This window comes from Dryas octopetala, chromosome 8 (assembly GCF_963921425.1).
Source record: "Dryas octopetala chromosome 8, drDryOcto1.1, whole genome shotgun sequence".
Classification (NCBI taxonomy): Eukaryota; Viridiplantae; Streptophyta; class Magnoliopsida; order Rosales; family Rosaceae; genus Dryas; species Dryas octopetala.
This window is the reverse complement of record NC_141373.1, coordinates 4,996,326-5,009,657: the sequence shown is the minus strand read 5'-3', so window position 1 is coordinate 5,009,657 and position 13,332 is coordinate 4,996,326. Positions and strand designations below refer to the sequence as shown.

The 13,332-nt window shown below is 37.3% G+C and overlaps 3 protein-coding genes across 3 annotated transcripts; 1 reads left to right on the top strand and 2 right to left on the bottom strand.

The window, feature by feature from the left end:
• The first annotated feature begins 1,608 nt into the window (after positions 1–1,608).
• On the top strand, positions 1,609–4,056 carry LOC147276337 (protein kinase STUNTED-like). The gene is made up of 6 exons (XM_086255356.1): positions 1,609–1,827; positions 1,905–2,014; positions 2,105–2,903; positions 3,133–3,369; positions 3,462–3,611; positions 3,848–4,056. The coding sequence occupies exons 1-6, from the start codon at positions 1,618–1,620 to the stop codon at positions 3,932–3,934; spliced, it is 1,593 nt and encodes a 530-aa protein (XP_086111482.1). The 5' UTR covers positions 1,609–1,617; the 3' UTR covers positions 3,935–4,056.
• Positions 4,057–4,658: 602 nt separating this feature from the next.
• LOC147276336 (GDSL esterase/lipase At5g55050-like) lies at positions 4,659–6,484 on the bottom strand. The gene is made up of 5 exons (XM_086255513.1): positions 6,247–6,484; positions 5,944–6,083; positions 5,549–5,833; positions 5,169–5,418; positions 4,659–4,879 (listed from the first exon to the last, which is right to left on the bottom strand). Exons 1-5 carry the CDS (start codon positions 6,482–6,484, stop codon positions 4,659–4,661), a joined length of 1,134 nt encoding a protein of 377 aa, XP_086111639.1.
• Positions 6,485–7,438: 954 nt separating this feature from the next.
• On the bottom strand, positions 7,439–12,689 carry LOC147276335 (L-ascorbate oxidase homolog). The gene is made up of 8 exons (XM_086253280.1): positions 12,496–12,689; positions 12,242–12,351; positions 9,858–10,128; positions 9,597–9,717; positions 9,032–9,377; positions 8,458–8,826; positions 8,040–8,118; positions 7,439–7,819 (listed from the first exon to the last, which is right to left on the bottom strand). Exons 1-8 carry the CDS (start codon positions 12,622–12,624, stop codon positions 7,610–7,612), a joined length of 1,635 nt encoding a protein of 544 aa, XP_086109406.1. The 5' UTR covers positions 12,625–12,689; the 3' UTR covers positions 7,439–7,609.
• Positions 12,690–13,332: the final 643 nt, after the last annotated feature.

Genomic DNA, 13,332 nt, shown 5'->3' with positions numbered 1-13,332 from the left:
TATTTCTTATCACAAAAAATAATCCCCAAGTGAATTGTATGTCCACATAGATAAGAAAGTAATACGAAGCTTAACTGAATTATTTAAAAATCTATTATACAAACTAAAGTGTTATAACCACAAATGCATACATTTGAAGATGTTATTCAAACTTAACTTACATAAATTTAGGTCATGCGAAATTTTTTCTTCTAACCTAATAAACAACATTGCAGACTTGCAGTAGATGAATAGTCTAGTTGGAAAAGTTGTAGAATTTGTCCCTCTGCATCCAAGTTCAATTTTCCCTTCCCTTGAAAGAATAATATAAATAAGAGAAATTCTATTGATGTTCTCCATTTGCTCACTATATATCTCTTATTCAAAAGTATTCACCATTATTGGGTGGGCCATGGGCCGGGGTGGGCTTAAGTTTTAAAATAATTGGGCCACTCCAAGCACGGCACGAAGCACGAATGTGCCGACTTTAAATAGGCTAGGCCGGGCCGGGCTAGTCCGTTGTACACCTCTAGCTAATAGTAAATTAAAAAATAAAAAATAAAAAATACTAGTATAAACGGGCCGGCCCAAACCCATAACGGCCGGCCCAACGGGATAAAAAATATTGGCCCAGCCCGACCCACTTATTAACGGGCCGGCCCAAACCCATAATGGTCGGCTCAACGGGATAGAAAACATTGGCCCAACCCGGCCCATACGTTGAGCCCAACCCACTTATTAACGGGCCATATCAGACCGAGCCCACTTTAAATGGGCCGAGCCCGTGCCAGATTCGGGCCGGCCCAGCCCATTGTACACCTCTAATTCACCTTACCCTTACATTAAATAAAATAAAATAAAAGAACCAAAAAAGAAGAAACTTCATCCCCATCGAACCCAGCAACCACCAACTCCTACTCACTCTCTCATTTATAAAGGTATGGGTAGTCTCTAGTGCTAATATTCTGTACTAGTAAATTGGCCATTTTTGGGGCATTCATTTATGCAACACCAAATAAGCACAGCCATTGAATCTGATAATGACTGACCAAATAGATTTTGTTCCAACAACTAAGCCTGATCAAAAGGGATGTCTAATTATTCCAATTTCTTCTCTCTTAACTCTTTGGTGAGAAGAACTAGAATTAAATATTGTTAGTGTTTGGTTTAGAGTGCTCATTGATTATGAGAGGATGCAAACTCTTACACTTCCAAATCTTGGCCATAATTTGAGATACAAGTAGAGGAAACAGTGGGATCTAGTTAGAATAAACAAATAACCCAATTGATTATCAAACCCCTTTATCCGCTTGGCCAAGAAAAAGCTAATTAATACTTGAGATAGTTGCTGCACTCTTTGGAAATAGTTATAGTTTGCAATTAATACCTACCAACTAGTTGTGAATGCTTAAACCTATCAACTACTGTAATTCATGAAAATAGAAGAACAATATGTCAGAACACATAACATCCAGCAAATAAGTTTAAGCCTTTTCCAATATCAGGGAAGAAGAAGAAGACGATGGAATACCAGAACCAGAAAACAACAATGGTCTTCAGTTTTGCAATGAACTGGTGCCAGAGCACCAAGTACCAGTTTGTATAAAGATGGTTAGAAGTCAGAGTATTGATCCCCAAATGCTATCATTCAGGTGCAAGACAGCGAAGAAGAAGACGATTATTGTTGGCCTAAGAGCAGATAACTCCAGCAGAGAGATTCTACTCAGATTACTCACTGTTGTTGTGAAACCAAATGACAATGTAATAGCTATTCATGTTCAAGAAACAGATAATGCATTTGATCCAAACACTTTCCACATCCATGAAGATCTCTGCAAGTCCAAGCAGGTAGGATTCTTTTTTACTTCTCAATAATGGGAAAGACATTGAAGAAACTTGGGGCTTATGGCTTTTTTCTTATGCAGGTAGATTTCCAAGTAAAGGTCTGCATAGCAGATTCTTACATTTCTGAACTAACCTATCAAGTAAGACTCAGCTATGCAACAATCCTAGCACTTGGTTGCAGGCGTTCAGGGTAATGAAACTAATAACCCCATCTCTCTGTCTATCTCTATCTCTGTCTCTCTCTGTCTCATGTATTCATGTATGGTAATTGCTTACACAGGCCCAGTTTTTCAGCTATCACTGCTTGCCTGAAAGAGTTACCTCCCTCATGCACTCTAGTGGTAATGAATAGTGTTGGAAGAATCCTAATCCAGAGTAAGGGAACTTCCCAACAAGGCTCTGCAAGGGCAGCCCTGCAAGCTTCTCAGTCATTTTCTACAAACTACATTAGCTGCAATCAATCAAACCCCACCCGGCAGTTCCAAAAGTCATTAACCTTACCACCTTCCTTTACGGCGCCATCGATAAAACAAACTAATAGAAGAGCACTCTCTACTGTAAATAAAATGGAGGTTTCTGACTCTGTGGCACAGAAACTGTTTCATAGATTGGCACTACTAGAAGCAGAAGGATCCAGCAGGCATTTCTCATCGCAAGAGCTTCGTTATGCAACCAACAATTTCAGCTGTTCCATGGTGATTGGAGAGGGTGGACATAGTAAGGTGTACCGAGCCAGCCTTGAAAATGGTCAGGCTGCAGCTGTGAAAGTTCTCAAAACCACACACCATTCCGGGGATGATCTTTTTCGAGAAGTAGAAATGTTATCTAGTATAAAACATGAGAACATTGTTCAGATAATTGGGTTCTGTGATAATGGGGAGATGCTTGCAATTGTATATATTCTTTTAAAGGGAAGCTTGAGGCGGAATTTGAGACGACTAAGATGGATTGAGAGGATGAGAGTTGCAATTGGTGTGGCAAAGGCACTGGACTACCTTCACCATTCTCATAACCCTCCCATCATTCATAGGGATGTGAAGTCATCTAACATTCTCCTCTCCCACAACTGTGAACCAATAGTAAGTTCAATATTGATATCTTACATTTGTGTAAAGTTCACAACCTTGACTTAAAAGAGTACCACTTGACTGTGTTAGAGATATTTAGCTTCAATTGCTAAAACCTTCCAACATAAACTAGTTTTATTTCAGGGTAACCAGAGCTTAACCAAACCCAAATTTTGATTTTGCTTTTAATATGATGACATTAATGTTCTACCTGTAAACTAATTTGGCTTTCAATTCTCAGCTGTCTGATTTTGGATCAGCAATGTTACTTCATAAATCTCAGCAAGCTTCAGGTATCACAGTGGGGCCGTTTGATGTTGTTGGGACATTTGGATACTTAGCCCCAGAGTACATGATGTATGGCAAGGTTGATGAAAAGATAGATGTGTACTCATATGGAGTGGTGCTCCTAGAACTTATCACTGGCAAAGAGGCTATTCAAACTGACCAGGAGACTCGTGAAAGCCTAGTACTATGGGTAATGGAATTAGAAACCACTAAGCTTCAAAAATGATTCTGAAAAATAGTCTCTTCTTCTGAATTTTCTAGTCTTTGCTCATTGACTTGCAGGCAAGGTCCTTCCTGAGCAGTGGCAGGTGTGAACGGCTAATTGATCCGTACTTGAGTGGAGACTATAACAAGGAAGAGATGGAAATAATGCTGATTGCAGCACGCCTTTGCCTTATGCATTCATCTTCAAGAAGGCCAACCATGAAAACAGTAATCTTTGTTTTCTCATTTCTCATACTGAAGAGAATTTAGTTTACAATACTACTCATGCTATATCAACATGGTGACAAACCGAAAAATACTTACTTTGCAGGCCACTTTGAGATTGTATAAAAATATATTCTTTCAGTAATTTTTCAGTAAAAGTGTGCAAATGTGTTTCCTGAAACTTTCTGTCAAATTGTTCTAATTGACATGGTTCTTATTATTTTTTTCCTTTTGAGCAGATACTGAGGTTATTCGAGGAGCCAGAGCACTGGTTGAGGATGCAGAGGGAAAGGGATGAGTTCCTGAATGAAACAGCCCTGCCTTGACAATTGATCATGTTGACTTCACCGTGCAGTCACCAGCCTGAGGTGATTTACAATGTCCTGCAATTAAAAACCCGCGTATATATATATAATTCATGAAAATTTATTATTAAAAATGCAAGATGACCACTTGGCCAAAAAAAAAAAAAATTCAAGATGACCAACAAGAAAAGTGGTTCCAAATGAATTTTCTCTTGGTGGCCTAATATTTGAAACAATAATTAGATGTTTTCCCAAGAATTTTCACAAGATTCTACAAAAAAAACATTTTAGATTTATATCATTATCTCATCTTTGTAAATAAATCAAGCCTAGGTCAATGACACTACATGTTGAAATGTTTACTTTCACATCTTGTATACTACATTGTATTTTTATTGCCTAGATCTTTTGTATCTCATAATTAATGTATCAAGACCCTTTTCCATGTTTACATAGAATCCAAGATCATAATGGATTCTAAATTCTGAAAACCATATCCAAAAGGCATAGTTACACTACAAGGAGAAGCTGAAAAGTGCATGCCTCTGGAATTGAGTTTTTTTTTTCTGTTATTCATAATAATCAAGATCTGTTTTCATACATTGTCTATTCAGTTCCAAGTATCTTTTTTTCTAGTACAAGCATTCTTTAAAAAAAAAAAAAAAAAAAAAAAAAGGAATAGTAGAGAAAATGGTTTGCTTCTGGGGATACAATTGATCATGTGGAAATGGATATTTTTTTCCTATTAAGCCTCGGCCAACTGAGCGAAATTAATTGGGGTTACAAATCTTGGTCCACCATTGTAGAGGGTCACAGCTGCCAACTTCGAAGCAGCTTGTGTTGGATGAAATAGATCCCAGAACAAGTATTGATCGCGATTCAAACAAAGATTAGCTTTTGGATGACAGAAGGATTCACCATTGAGCTTCCCAGCTCCACAACATGCAGCATTAACTTCTGTAAAATCTGCAAAATCAAAAGGAAATTCGAGGGTAAATAAAACTGTGCCTTTTATTTCACCAATTTTTTGCTCATGTTTTAAGTAAAACACACGTACCACATCCATTCTAGCTGTAGAGAGTTGTGTTTGTTAAATATGACAAGAAAACTTGTATCCAACTACATTAGTACATTATTTACAGGAGTACTCTAACTTAAGAAATGTACCAAATTAACTGTGAGTTCGTTAAGCACATGCATTCTTCCTGTGAATTGCGCATTATGGCTTGTAATATTGAGAGGATAAAATGCTTACTGAATGGAAGAGGGTTCTGTATAACATTTATTGTCATCTCATATGAATTTCCAAGTGAGTACTTCATGCCCTCAAATTCTGAGCTGAGCTTGCACAAGAGGGCATCCAACCTTGATTGGAAAGCTATTGCAAGATTATTCAACTCCTCCAAACACCCCCCAGTAGCATTGTAAATCCTTTGAGATGGGCAGCATCCAATCGGGGCAACGCTAATAATCCCAAACTTCCTTGCCCCAAGATTGAGAAGACCCTGCCATGTTAACACAGGGCTCAGCAAACTATGAAACTTTATAGTACATAGGATTTAGACTGGTTCTTTTTACTGAAATCTGTATCTGTATGATACAAGACGGTGTGCTAAACATGGAGAAGAATATCACCTTCAAGTGGTTCTCGTAAGCGAGTTCCAAAGAGGATAAGAACTCTTCACTGGAAATGGAACTCTTGGAGTGGTAAAATCCAAAAATGTCGTTGCTACCGATGCTGATGAAGAACAAAGACTTCTGAAGAAACTTCTCAGTTGCTACTGTACCCATTACAGAAGTAAGATGGTTCTTGATAGAGGAAAATTGCTCTATCTGCTCTGCTAATGGGATAACATTTTTCTTCTTGTCGTATGGGGAAGCAAATGGAATTTTCTCTTTTCCAAACTTCATCAATGTCAGCTGGAAAAAAAAGAGAGAGTAAAATCAGAATAACAGATCATACTTTGAAAATTTCCCTTTTTCTCTCATCTCATGCTTACCATAACAACTCTCTCAAGATCATTACTTACCATTGTTTGTCCAGTTATGTCAAGAAGACCAGACCCTCCGGAAGCGAAGTTAACACCTCTAAACCTCTTCTTGTGAAGAGAAGTAGTAGTGTTGAGAGAAAGAAAGGGACTTGGACTTCTATTGTAACCGAGTTGCTGGGCTATCACCACAAGAAGCAAAATGTTAAGCTTCATGATTTGCAGCATTATAATATGGCAGAAATGCATTTCATAAAGTTTGGTTAAACTTGAAGTGAGCTTTTCCAAATTTTCTTATGAATGAGAGACTCAGAGAGTAGTAGTAGTATATATATATATACTAACCAAGAAAATCAGCACTGTTAAGGCCATTGCTGAACCTTCCAGTGGCTCTTGAGTTAGGAAAGTCAATGCCATTATGGGGAAAGTCAGCCCTTGCCATGCTACCTGGCAAGAAGTTATTGGTCCCAACGTCTGCAGTTGAGTCACCTAGTATGAAGATTGTTGGCACAGCTGCTTCTGCTAAGCAAAGAACAGCTATAACCGAGGTTAGGACTAGAGGAAGAACCCATGTGTTTGCCATTTGAGAGATGTGGTTTAAAGGAATAAGTGAATTCAATAAAGCTGAACTTCACTTTCTCATTGATTAAGATCTGGTGGGGGTTCATATATATGCATGGATGGTTTACAATTGTAGTCCTTGTAAGGCAGTCACATCCTAGCAAGAATACTCACTTACAAACATAAGAGGTTCAGTGTTCGGCGGATTGGCCTAGTGATTGTCTATGGCCGGTTTGACCATTGACCAAATTCTTCAATTACCATTGTTTTCAGTTAGCATTGTTACTTAATGGAGCTTAACATTAAGCATATGATAAGAACTAGGATGTGCTCTTACTGATTCAACAGCGTTTGATTAGAGTTTAGGTCATGTACACATTGACGTACACATTACATCATTGATCACATCTCTCATAGAAGTGAGACTCACATAGAACGAATTCAAATTGTTTGATAAAATCCCCAACAGCCTACTCACTCATTGAGTACAAAGCATTGACGAGTTAAAGTTGTTTCCGTCCCTTGTAACACATTAAAGGAGTTAAAGGAATCAAAATTGCTCTATTGTTAGACAGATTGACAACTTAAAATCCTTATGAAATCTGAACCATTAATTAGGTTGATTTTTGACTGAATGTGGTCAAAGTATATTGTCTTATATTGCCAAGTCATGTGACAAGAGAACAAATGAATTTGGTTGGTTATGGGTGATCACTTTGTACATACGAATAACAACTTAACAAATTCACATATCCTCTGACAGAAACAAGAAGCCCAATGGCCGGTTTCTTTTTTCTCATGGTGCTATTCCTCTTGGCATTTCTGGTTAGCCCCCATATTAGTTTCTTATAAAATACCCATTTTGAAATTAAATTTCTTTATTTTATTTATTCAATGACAAAAAATTCTACAATATGTCTCTTCCCCTTGGCTTCTAAGTCCTCAAGGACCAACTAATTGCATGCCACACAAGTACTGAATAATGCTGCAATTTATTGCCAAGTTAAACGTTTCTACAATGATGGAAAATCTTTTGTAGCAAAAGAATGAGAGAGATTCATGTTGGGGTCATAAATAATTTGCAATGGTTAATAAATAATAACTAACTTAATATTGTGTATGATCATCTTCTTCAACAGCAGCTTGTCTATGGTCTAGTGGGTCTGCCAGCAGCTCTGCCACAAAGAAGAGCATTCCTTGGAATAGGGTACTCATCCCTAGGTGACTCCACAGGTGAGTAGACTCGTAGATAAAATTGCTGTCCAAGGTATTGCCGAGCCCAAAACTCACTCCTCACATTCCACATACCCACATTGTCCAGTGCTATGTAAATTGCAGTCCATGACTTGGGATACACCTGTGCCACATCAACCAAAACTTTAGTTACATTTGTACTACAAAAAATTATTGTATGTGGCTATTATATATATCTTTCTCTTAGAATATGTATATGGATCTTGTTGTTGTTGTTGTTGTTGTTGTGTGACGGGTCTTGTGTATAATAGGTGGTTATTCATAACTAGTGCATACAGAATTTCCTGAAGCTTAATGTAACTAGGAAGAGCTAGAGAGCTAACCTGTGTGGTGCATCTTGAAACTGCATCTCTAAGATTGTATTGGTCCCGACTAGCTGGTGTCCACTTTCCTCCATCCATTCTGAAATTCAAGTAAACATGTGAGAACTAGCCTATAGACAGCTGAAATGCTACAAATGCAACCATAACTGACCAACATTACCATTATAAATGCCACTAAACTATTTTGAACTTAAAAGATTAATATGGAGTCGACATGTGGATCAAGATGTGGGTCGAGATCTCATAATTTTTTTTCAATCCATATATCGGACTCGGTCTTAACTACACTATTTTGTTTAAAATAATTAATTTTTTAGATTTTTTAAAAAAGGGTGTAGTTTTTAAACATTTTAAATGAGTCGGTGCTTAAGAAACCCATTTAATAATGGAATGTGAATTATATTATTGAAGTACTTACCCAACTACCCAGAAGGCATATCCATCCAAGTGCCAGCTCTGGACAATATTCTCATGGTTCTCAAACACAATCTCAACAAAGGCTCTGAAATCAGCACCCAGGACTGAAGTGTCAAGGTGCATCTTTTGGCCAGTGGGAGGACTATCTGGGATGTTTCCAACTTTAAAAACTCCTCCAATCTTGAAGTAGTCTGCAAGCTTTAGGGGTGTGTCAGCAGGGACAAAGGACACACTGTTCACTGCATATCTCTGCTTCTTATCAACTTGAGCTGCTGAGCTCTCTAGCTTGATGGTCCTGCTCACGTTTACAAGCCCATAATGGTAGGAGCCTTGTGGGTTTGGTCTAGGCCCACTTGCTGTTAAGTTGGTCCTGAAATGCACAACATAATGGTCACATTGGTACACAAGTGTGTTATACATGAACCAACATTTTTGTATCACATGTGAAATCCACTTGTATAGATGAGTTTCGCTTGTATAAAATGTTACTCGAATCAAAATTAAGTGGCCTTAGATGAAGCATTTAATTGCAAGGGCAAAAGGGTAAAATTAAATATAATGGACAAGTCACTTACCTAATGGACCGGGCCTGGCTAAGAGACCAATCAGTTTGGGTTGTGGGCCCACCGGGAATTGGGCCAGAAACCTGACGGCCGGAGTTGCTATAGTGAAGGACGGCAGTGGTGGTGAGGACCTTGGAGGTAAAACGGGTTGAGGCCACAATGTAGTAGTCCTGAGGGGCCTGATCTGCTGTGATCAGCACAGAATAGGACTGGCCCACGTGGACATCAAGCGATTCGTAAGTTGTCTGGATAGTGTGGGTCCCTTCAACCTCAACCAACTTCATTGTGTGGCCCTGGATCCGGAAGTTGAGTGAGTTCTGGAGCCCCACATTTGATATCCTAAACCTGTAAGTTTTACCTGCAGGAATAGCCACAAATAAGCTTAAAAATGCAAAGCCAACATTGAAGGGTTTGGAATGTTCCAAAACAATAAAACTATTTGGACTGTGTTTTCGTACCACATCACTAATAAAGTCGAAACTTATCTATACAGATAAACTGTCGTACTTTATTAGTGATGAAATACAAAAAATGTGGTTTATGTAGCATTACTCGTCTTGTCGTCTTAAAAAATTACCTTGTTCAACTGTGAAAGATGCACCACTAAGGAAAGATGAACCACTAGGACCACGGCCATTGATAAGAACAGCTTCTGGGAAAGGAAGCCTATGACCACGATCAAGAATGGTCTTTAATATCTGCAATATAAGTTTTTTTTTTTTTTAATTGAACATAAAACTTGTTAATATTGTACTAAATTAGAAGGCTAAGTTTGGGGTTGATGGGTGTTGTACTAAATTAGCCCTTAGAAAATGCATAGAGATGTTGTTTCTATTACCTTGTGATTATATTTGTACCAGTCTCCGATTAGGATACTGTAATCACCAGCTGGTTCAGGAAATGGGACTGGGATTCTGGGCCTGCTGAGGATTTTAATGGCTCCAAAGCCACCAGCTGCCTTGTGAAAGCCAAGAGATGGGAAGTAGAAGAAACTGCCAATCTGATCTTTCATTTGTAGTGTGTAGGTGAAGTTCTTGCCTGGTGGGATAGGGCATGTGGTGCCATACACTCCATCTTGGAATGAATTTCTCCTCTGCTGAACTCCATTCCTGTTTTGTTTAATTTCCCCAATTTCAATTTAGTTTCATATCAAAATTAAAGCACCAAGAATGTACATCAAATTCATGTTGGACCCTTGATAGTGTCAAAAACACAAAAGCAGCAAAAAGATTACTCCTTATAAGTTATGTGTCATAAGGTGGGCACTCACTCCATAACCAAAAAGATTAGTAATTAGATGATTCTATATATCTTCTTACTCATACATATAGAGGACGAGGGTAGACAAATGAGGCATCTGTTATAAAATTTTAAGTGTTGAAGATTCTTAAATCCTTATATACTTATATATTATGTTATACAAAGAGTCAAAAACCCCCATTTATATAGTTCACCTCGATCCCCCGATATCCATCTTTGGGCCGGCATTAGTCCACGTAAATTTGAGATCTAACTTATTGCATGATATGAGATTCTTGCATGTGACATAATGGGTTGACCAATAAATTTAATAAATAAATGTAAGATAAGGCAACATTAATTACAAGTGCAAATGGGCCCATTCTAGGCCCACATGACTGAACCACCATCTCACCCCCTACTAAAGGGCCTATTCACTCCTCATGGAGAGTTGACCTTAGCCCACTAAGAAGGAAAGTGGAAATTGTTGGAACCCAAATGCACTTGTTCCAATTACTATAATGAATTGTCAATAATCAATAAAAACTTGCAAGAGAATTAATTGGTCGGTTTGAAACAAAATTAATGCGTGTGGCAATTGGTGTCTATTGCCACCCAACAATTCGGCAGCAAACAAAAATATAGTGCGATCATTATATGTGCATGACAATCATAATATGTGCATGACAACTTGTCACACTTTGTCAACCCAACCCACATGTAACATTACGTAACCGTGTCTATATTATATATTATTTGCATTCTTGCATTTACGTGAATGCTAGCTATGAGCTGTCTGCATACTAAATGTGTGATGCAACTGTTCCAAATAGTAAAAGCTGCCATATAAAATTCAATATACTAAATTTAAAGCTAAGATTCTAAGAAGAAAGATTAAATCAATTAAATATAGTTACATACTTACATCCTCAGTAGTGCGATTTTTCCACATATTTATAATCCTTATAGGATATAAGGAAATAGAAAATAAAATTGACTTGTCATTCTCATGTGATGATTCATTTTTATATCATATGTAAATATTTATGTCGTTAAACTATAAATCTGAGTAATGTATTAGATTAAATTATAATTCAATATATGACACAAATTTACAGTAGACGGTTTGATGAAATAACATTACACAATGACAATGGCTACTACGTAATACTAGATTGTCCCACACAAGATATGTGTGCAAATTTGATTGTATAAGTATGTGTGAATTTACCACATGGCCCTTTATTTTTTGAAATTTATAATTACAATTAGTAAAGTAACAAGGGCTAATTTGAAATTTTTTATGATAGTTGATCACAAAATATTTTTCTTAATAATACTACAAATATGTGTGTATGATGTTTATATGTTATGTGATATCTCATTATCTTATCGTAATATACTAAAATAAACTAAAAACGTGGTGATTGAAAGACAGATCCTTAAATTTCGTCTTATATGATGAGATATTATACTTGAAAGGAAAAGGAAACTACCTAATAAATACTTTTTGGGAAATAAAAGCATGCAGCTATATACTTGGTGCTTTTCCTTGTAAGGATAGTCAATATTTGGACATACCTTTCTGTCCACACCAAATAATTATAGTATAGCATCTCTAAGATTTGTCAAAATGGCTACTTTATTGGAAATGAAGAATTAATGACCATGAAAGTGTTCAAAAATCCATAATTTTTTATTTTTTTATAAATATTATTTGTTCGTAATTATACGATAGAGCATAGAGGAATAGTTCATTGTATCAAACTAATTAACATAGCAAACCAGCTTAAGAAAACTTGAACCTAACTCATGAAGAATAATGGTATTAGAGAGGTGGCCGGTTAGATAGCTGGTTCGATTCAAATAACATGACTCAACTAAAACAAAAGAATATTAAGAATTAAAGTAACATTGAAAATGGTAATTAACAAAGAAAAAAGAAAAAGAGAAAGTAGTAGTAGGAGAGGAAGAAAATCCAACCATGAAATGAGGAAAGGCTCCGGCAAGCTGTTATGAACATTGATAATGAGGTTGTCATTGGTCACAGAGTAGATATCAGGCCCTGGAAACTGACCATTTATAAGAATTCCCTGCAACAACAAATTTGAAGTTCAATTATATACCAAGTAATTACCAACGTACTCATGCAAATCAAAATACATTTCATTAATTCAGTCCAAAAATGATGAAGAAGAGGATCAAAATTTGAAGTTTAATTAGATATATATACAAACCTGTTGCTTTACACCCAATGGGTATATGTCACCATAGGTCACATTCCAGTCAAAAAACCTGTAAGGGTCTTCAGCAGTGGCAAGACCCAGAAGAGCCAGAGCCAAAAGCTGGATCAGCATTTTGTGCATGAGAAAATGAAGAAGAAGTAGAAGAAGATGATGATGAAGATGAATACTACTCTCCTCCTCGAATTTCAGAGAAGGTTTCAGAAAGAGACACTTTTAAGAGCGCTGGAGGTAACTGACTGAGTCTCTCTACGACTTGTATTTAAAGAGCCAAGACCCAAAAACGAGTTGCCGTATGATGTCTTAGTGTGCTTAGTGGGCAGTAATAGACTGGTAGCGGTGGAAGGGCCCGCGTGGCACAAACCCACAAAACTTTTCAGTTCCTCTACGGTCTTCTACACGATAGTGGAAAGTGCGGACCACTAATGTCATGACACGTATGAGAAACACACAAGTTTGTATTTATTAAATGACCAAAATGCCCTCGTCACCCAAGGTGGGGCTCCTAACTCCTAACCGCGTAAGTAAACTTTGCTACACCACATGCATTGCTGGACGAGTGGGGAAGCCCGTGATATCTGCGCGACACACGGCATCTACATGTGGCATAATTTTCTCACTAACCAAACAACACGCCACCTTTGTGTTTTATTTATTTATTTTTTAAATTTTAAGATTTTTCGGTGTTGTATGAATTCATACAAATAGGGCTTGTCTTAATGTCTTGTCTTGGTGGGCGCACAGACTGAGACACAAATGGTATGAATGTAAATTAAGGGATTGATTGATTTTACGCGCAAACAACTAATAATTGCTTTTGCTTTTGGGACA

Excerpts from the sequence above, each read along its gene's own strand:
- LOC147276337 (XM_086255356.1), top strand. The coding sequence starts at position 1,618 with ATGCTATCATTCAGGTGCAAGACAGCGAAGAAGAAGACGATTATTGTT. Across the intron at positions 2,015-2,104 it reads CTTGGTTGCAGGCGTTCAGG|GCCCAGTTTTTCAGCTATCA; the intron begins GTAATGAAACTA and ends TTGCTTACACAG. Across the intron at positions 3,612-3,847 it reads GAAGGCCAACCATGAAAACA|ATACTGAGGTTATTCGAGGA; the intron begins GTAATCTTTGTT and ends CCTTTTGAGCAG.
- LOC147276335 (XM_086253280.1), bottom strand. The coding sequence starts at position 12,624 with ATGCACAAAATGCTGATCCAGCTTTTGGCTCTGGCTCTTCTGGGTCTT. Across the intron at positions 9,378-9,596 it reads ATCTTTCACAGTTGAACAAG|GTAAAACTTACAGGTTTAGG; the intron begins GTAATTTTTTAA and ends CTATTCCTGCAG. Across the intron at positions 8,827-9,031 it reads AGCCAGGCCCGGTCCATTAG|GACCAACTTAACAGCAAGTG; the intron begins GTAAGTGACTTG and ends TGTGCATTTCAG.
- LOC147276336 (XM_086255513.1), bottom strand. The coding sequence starts at position 6,484 with ATGGCAAACACATGGGTTCTTCCTCTAGTCCTAACCTCGGTTATAGCT. Across the intron at positions 5,834-5,943 it reads ACATAACTGGACAAACAATG|CTGACATTGATGAAGTTTGG; the intron begins GTAAGTAATGAT and ends TTTTTTTTCCAG. Across the intron at positions 4,880-5,168 it reads ACAGAACCCTCTTCCATTCA|ATTTTACAGAAGTTAATGCT; the intron begins GTAAGCATTTTA and ends TTGATTTTGCAG.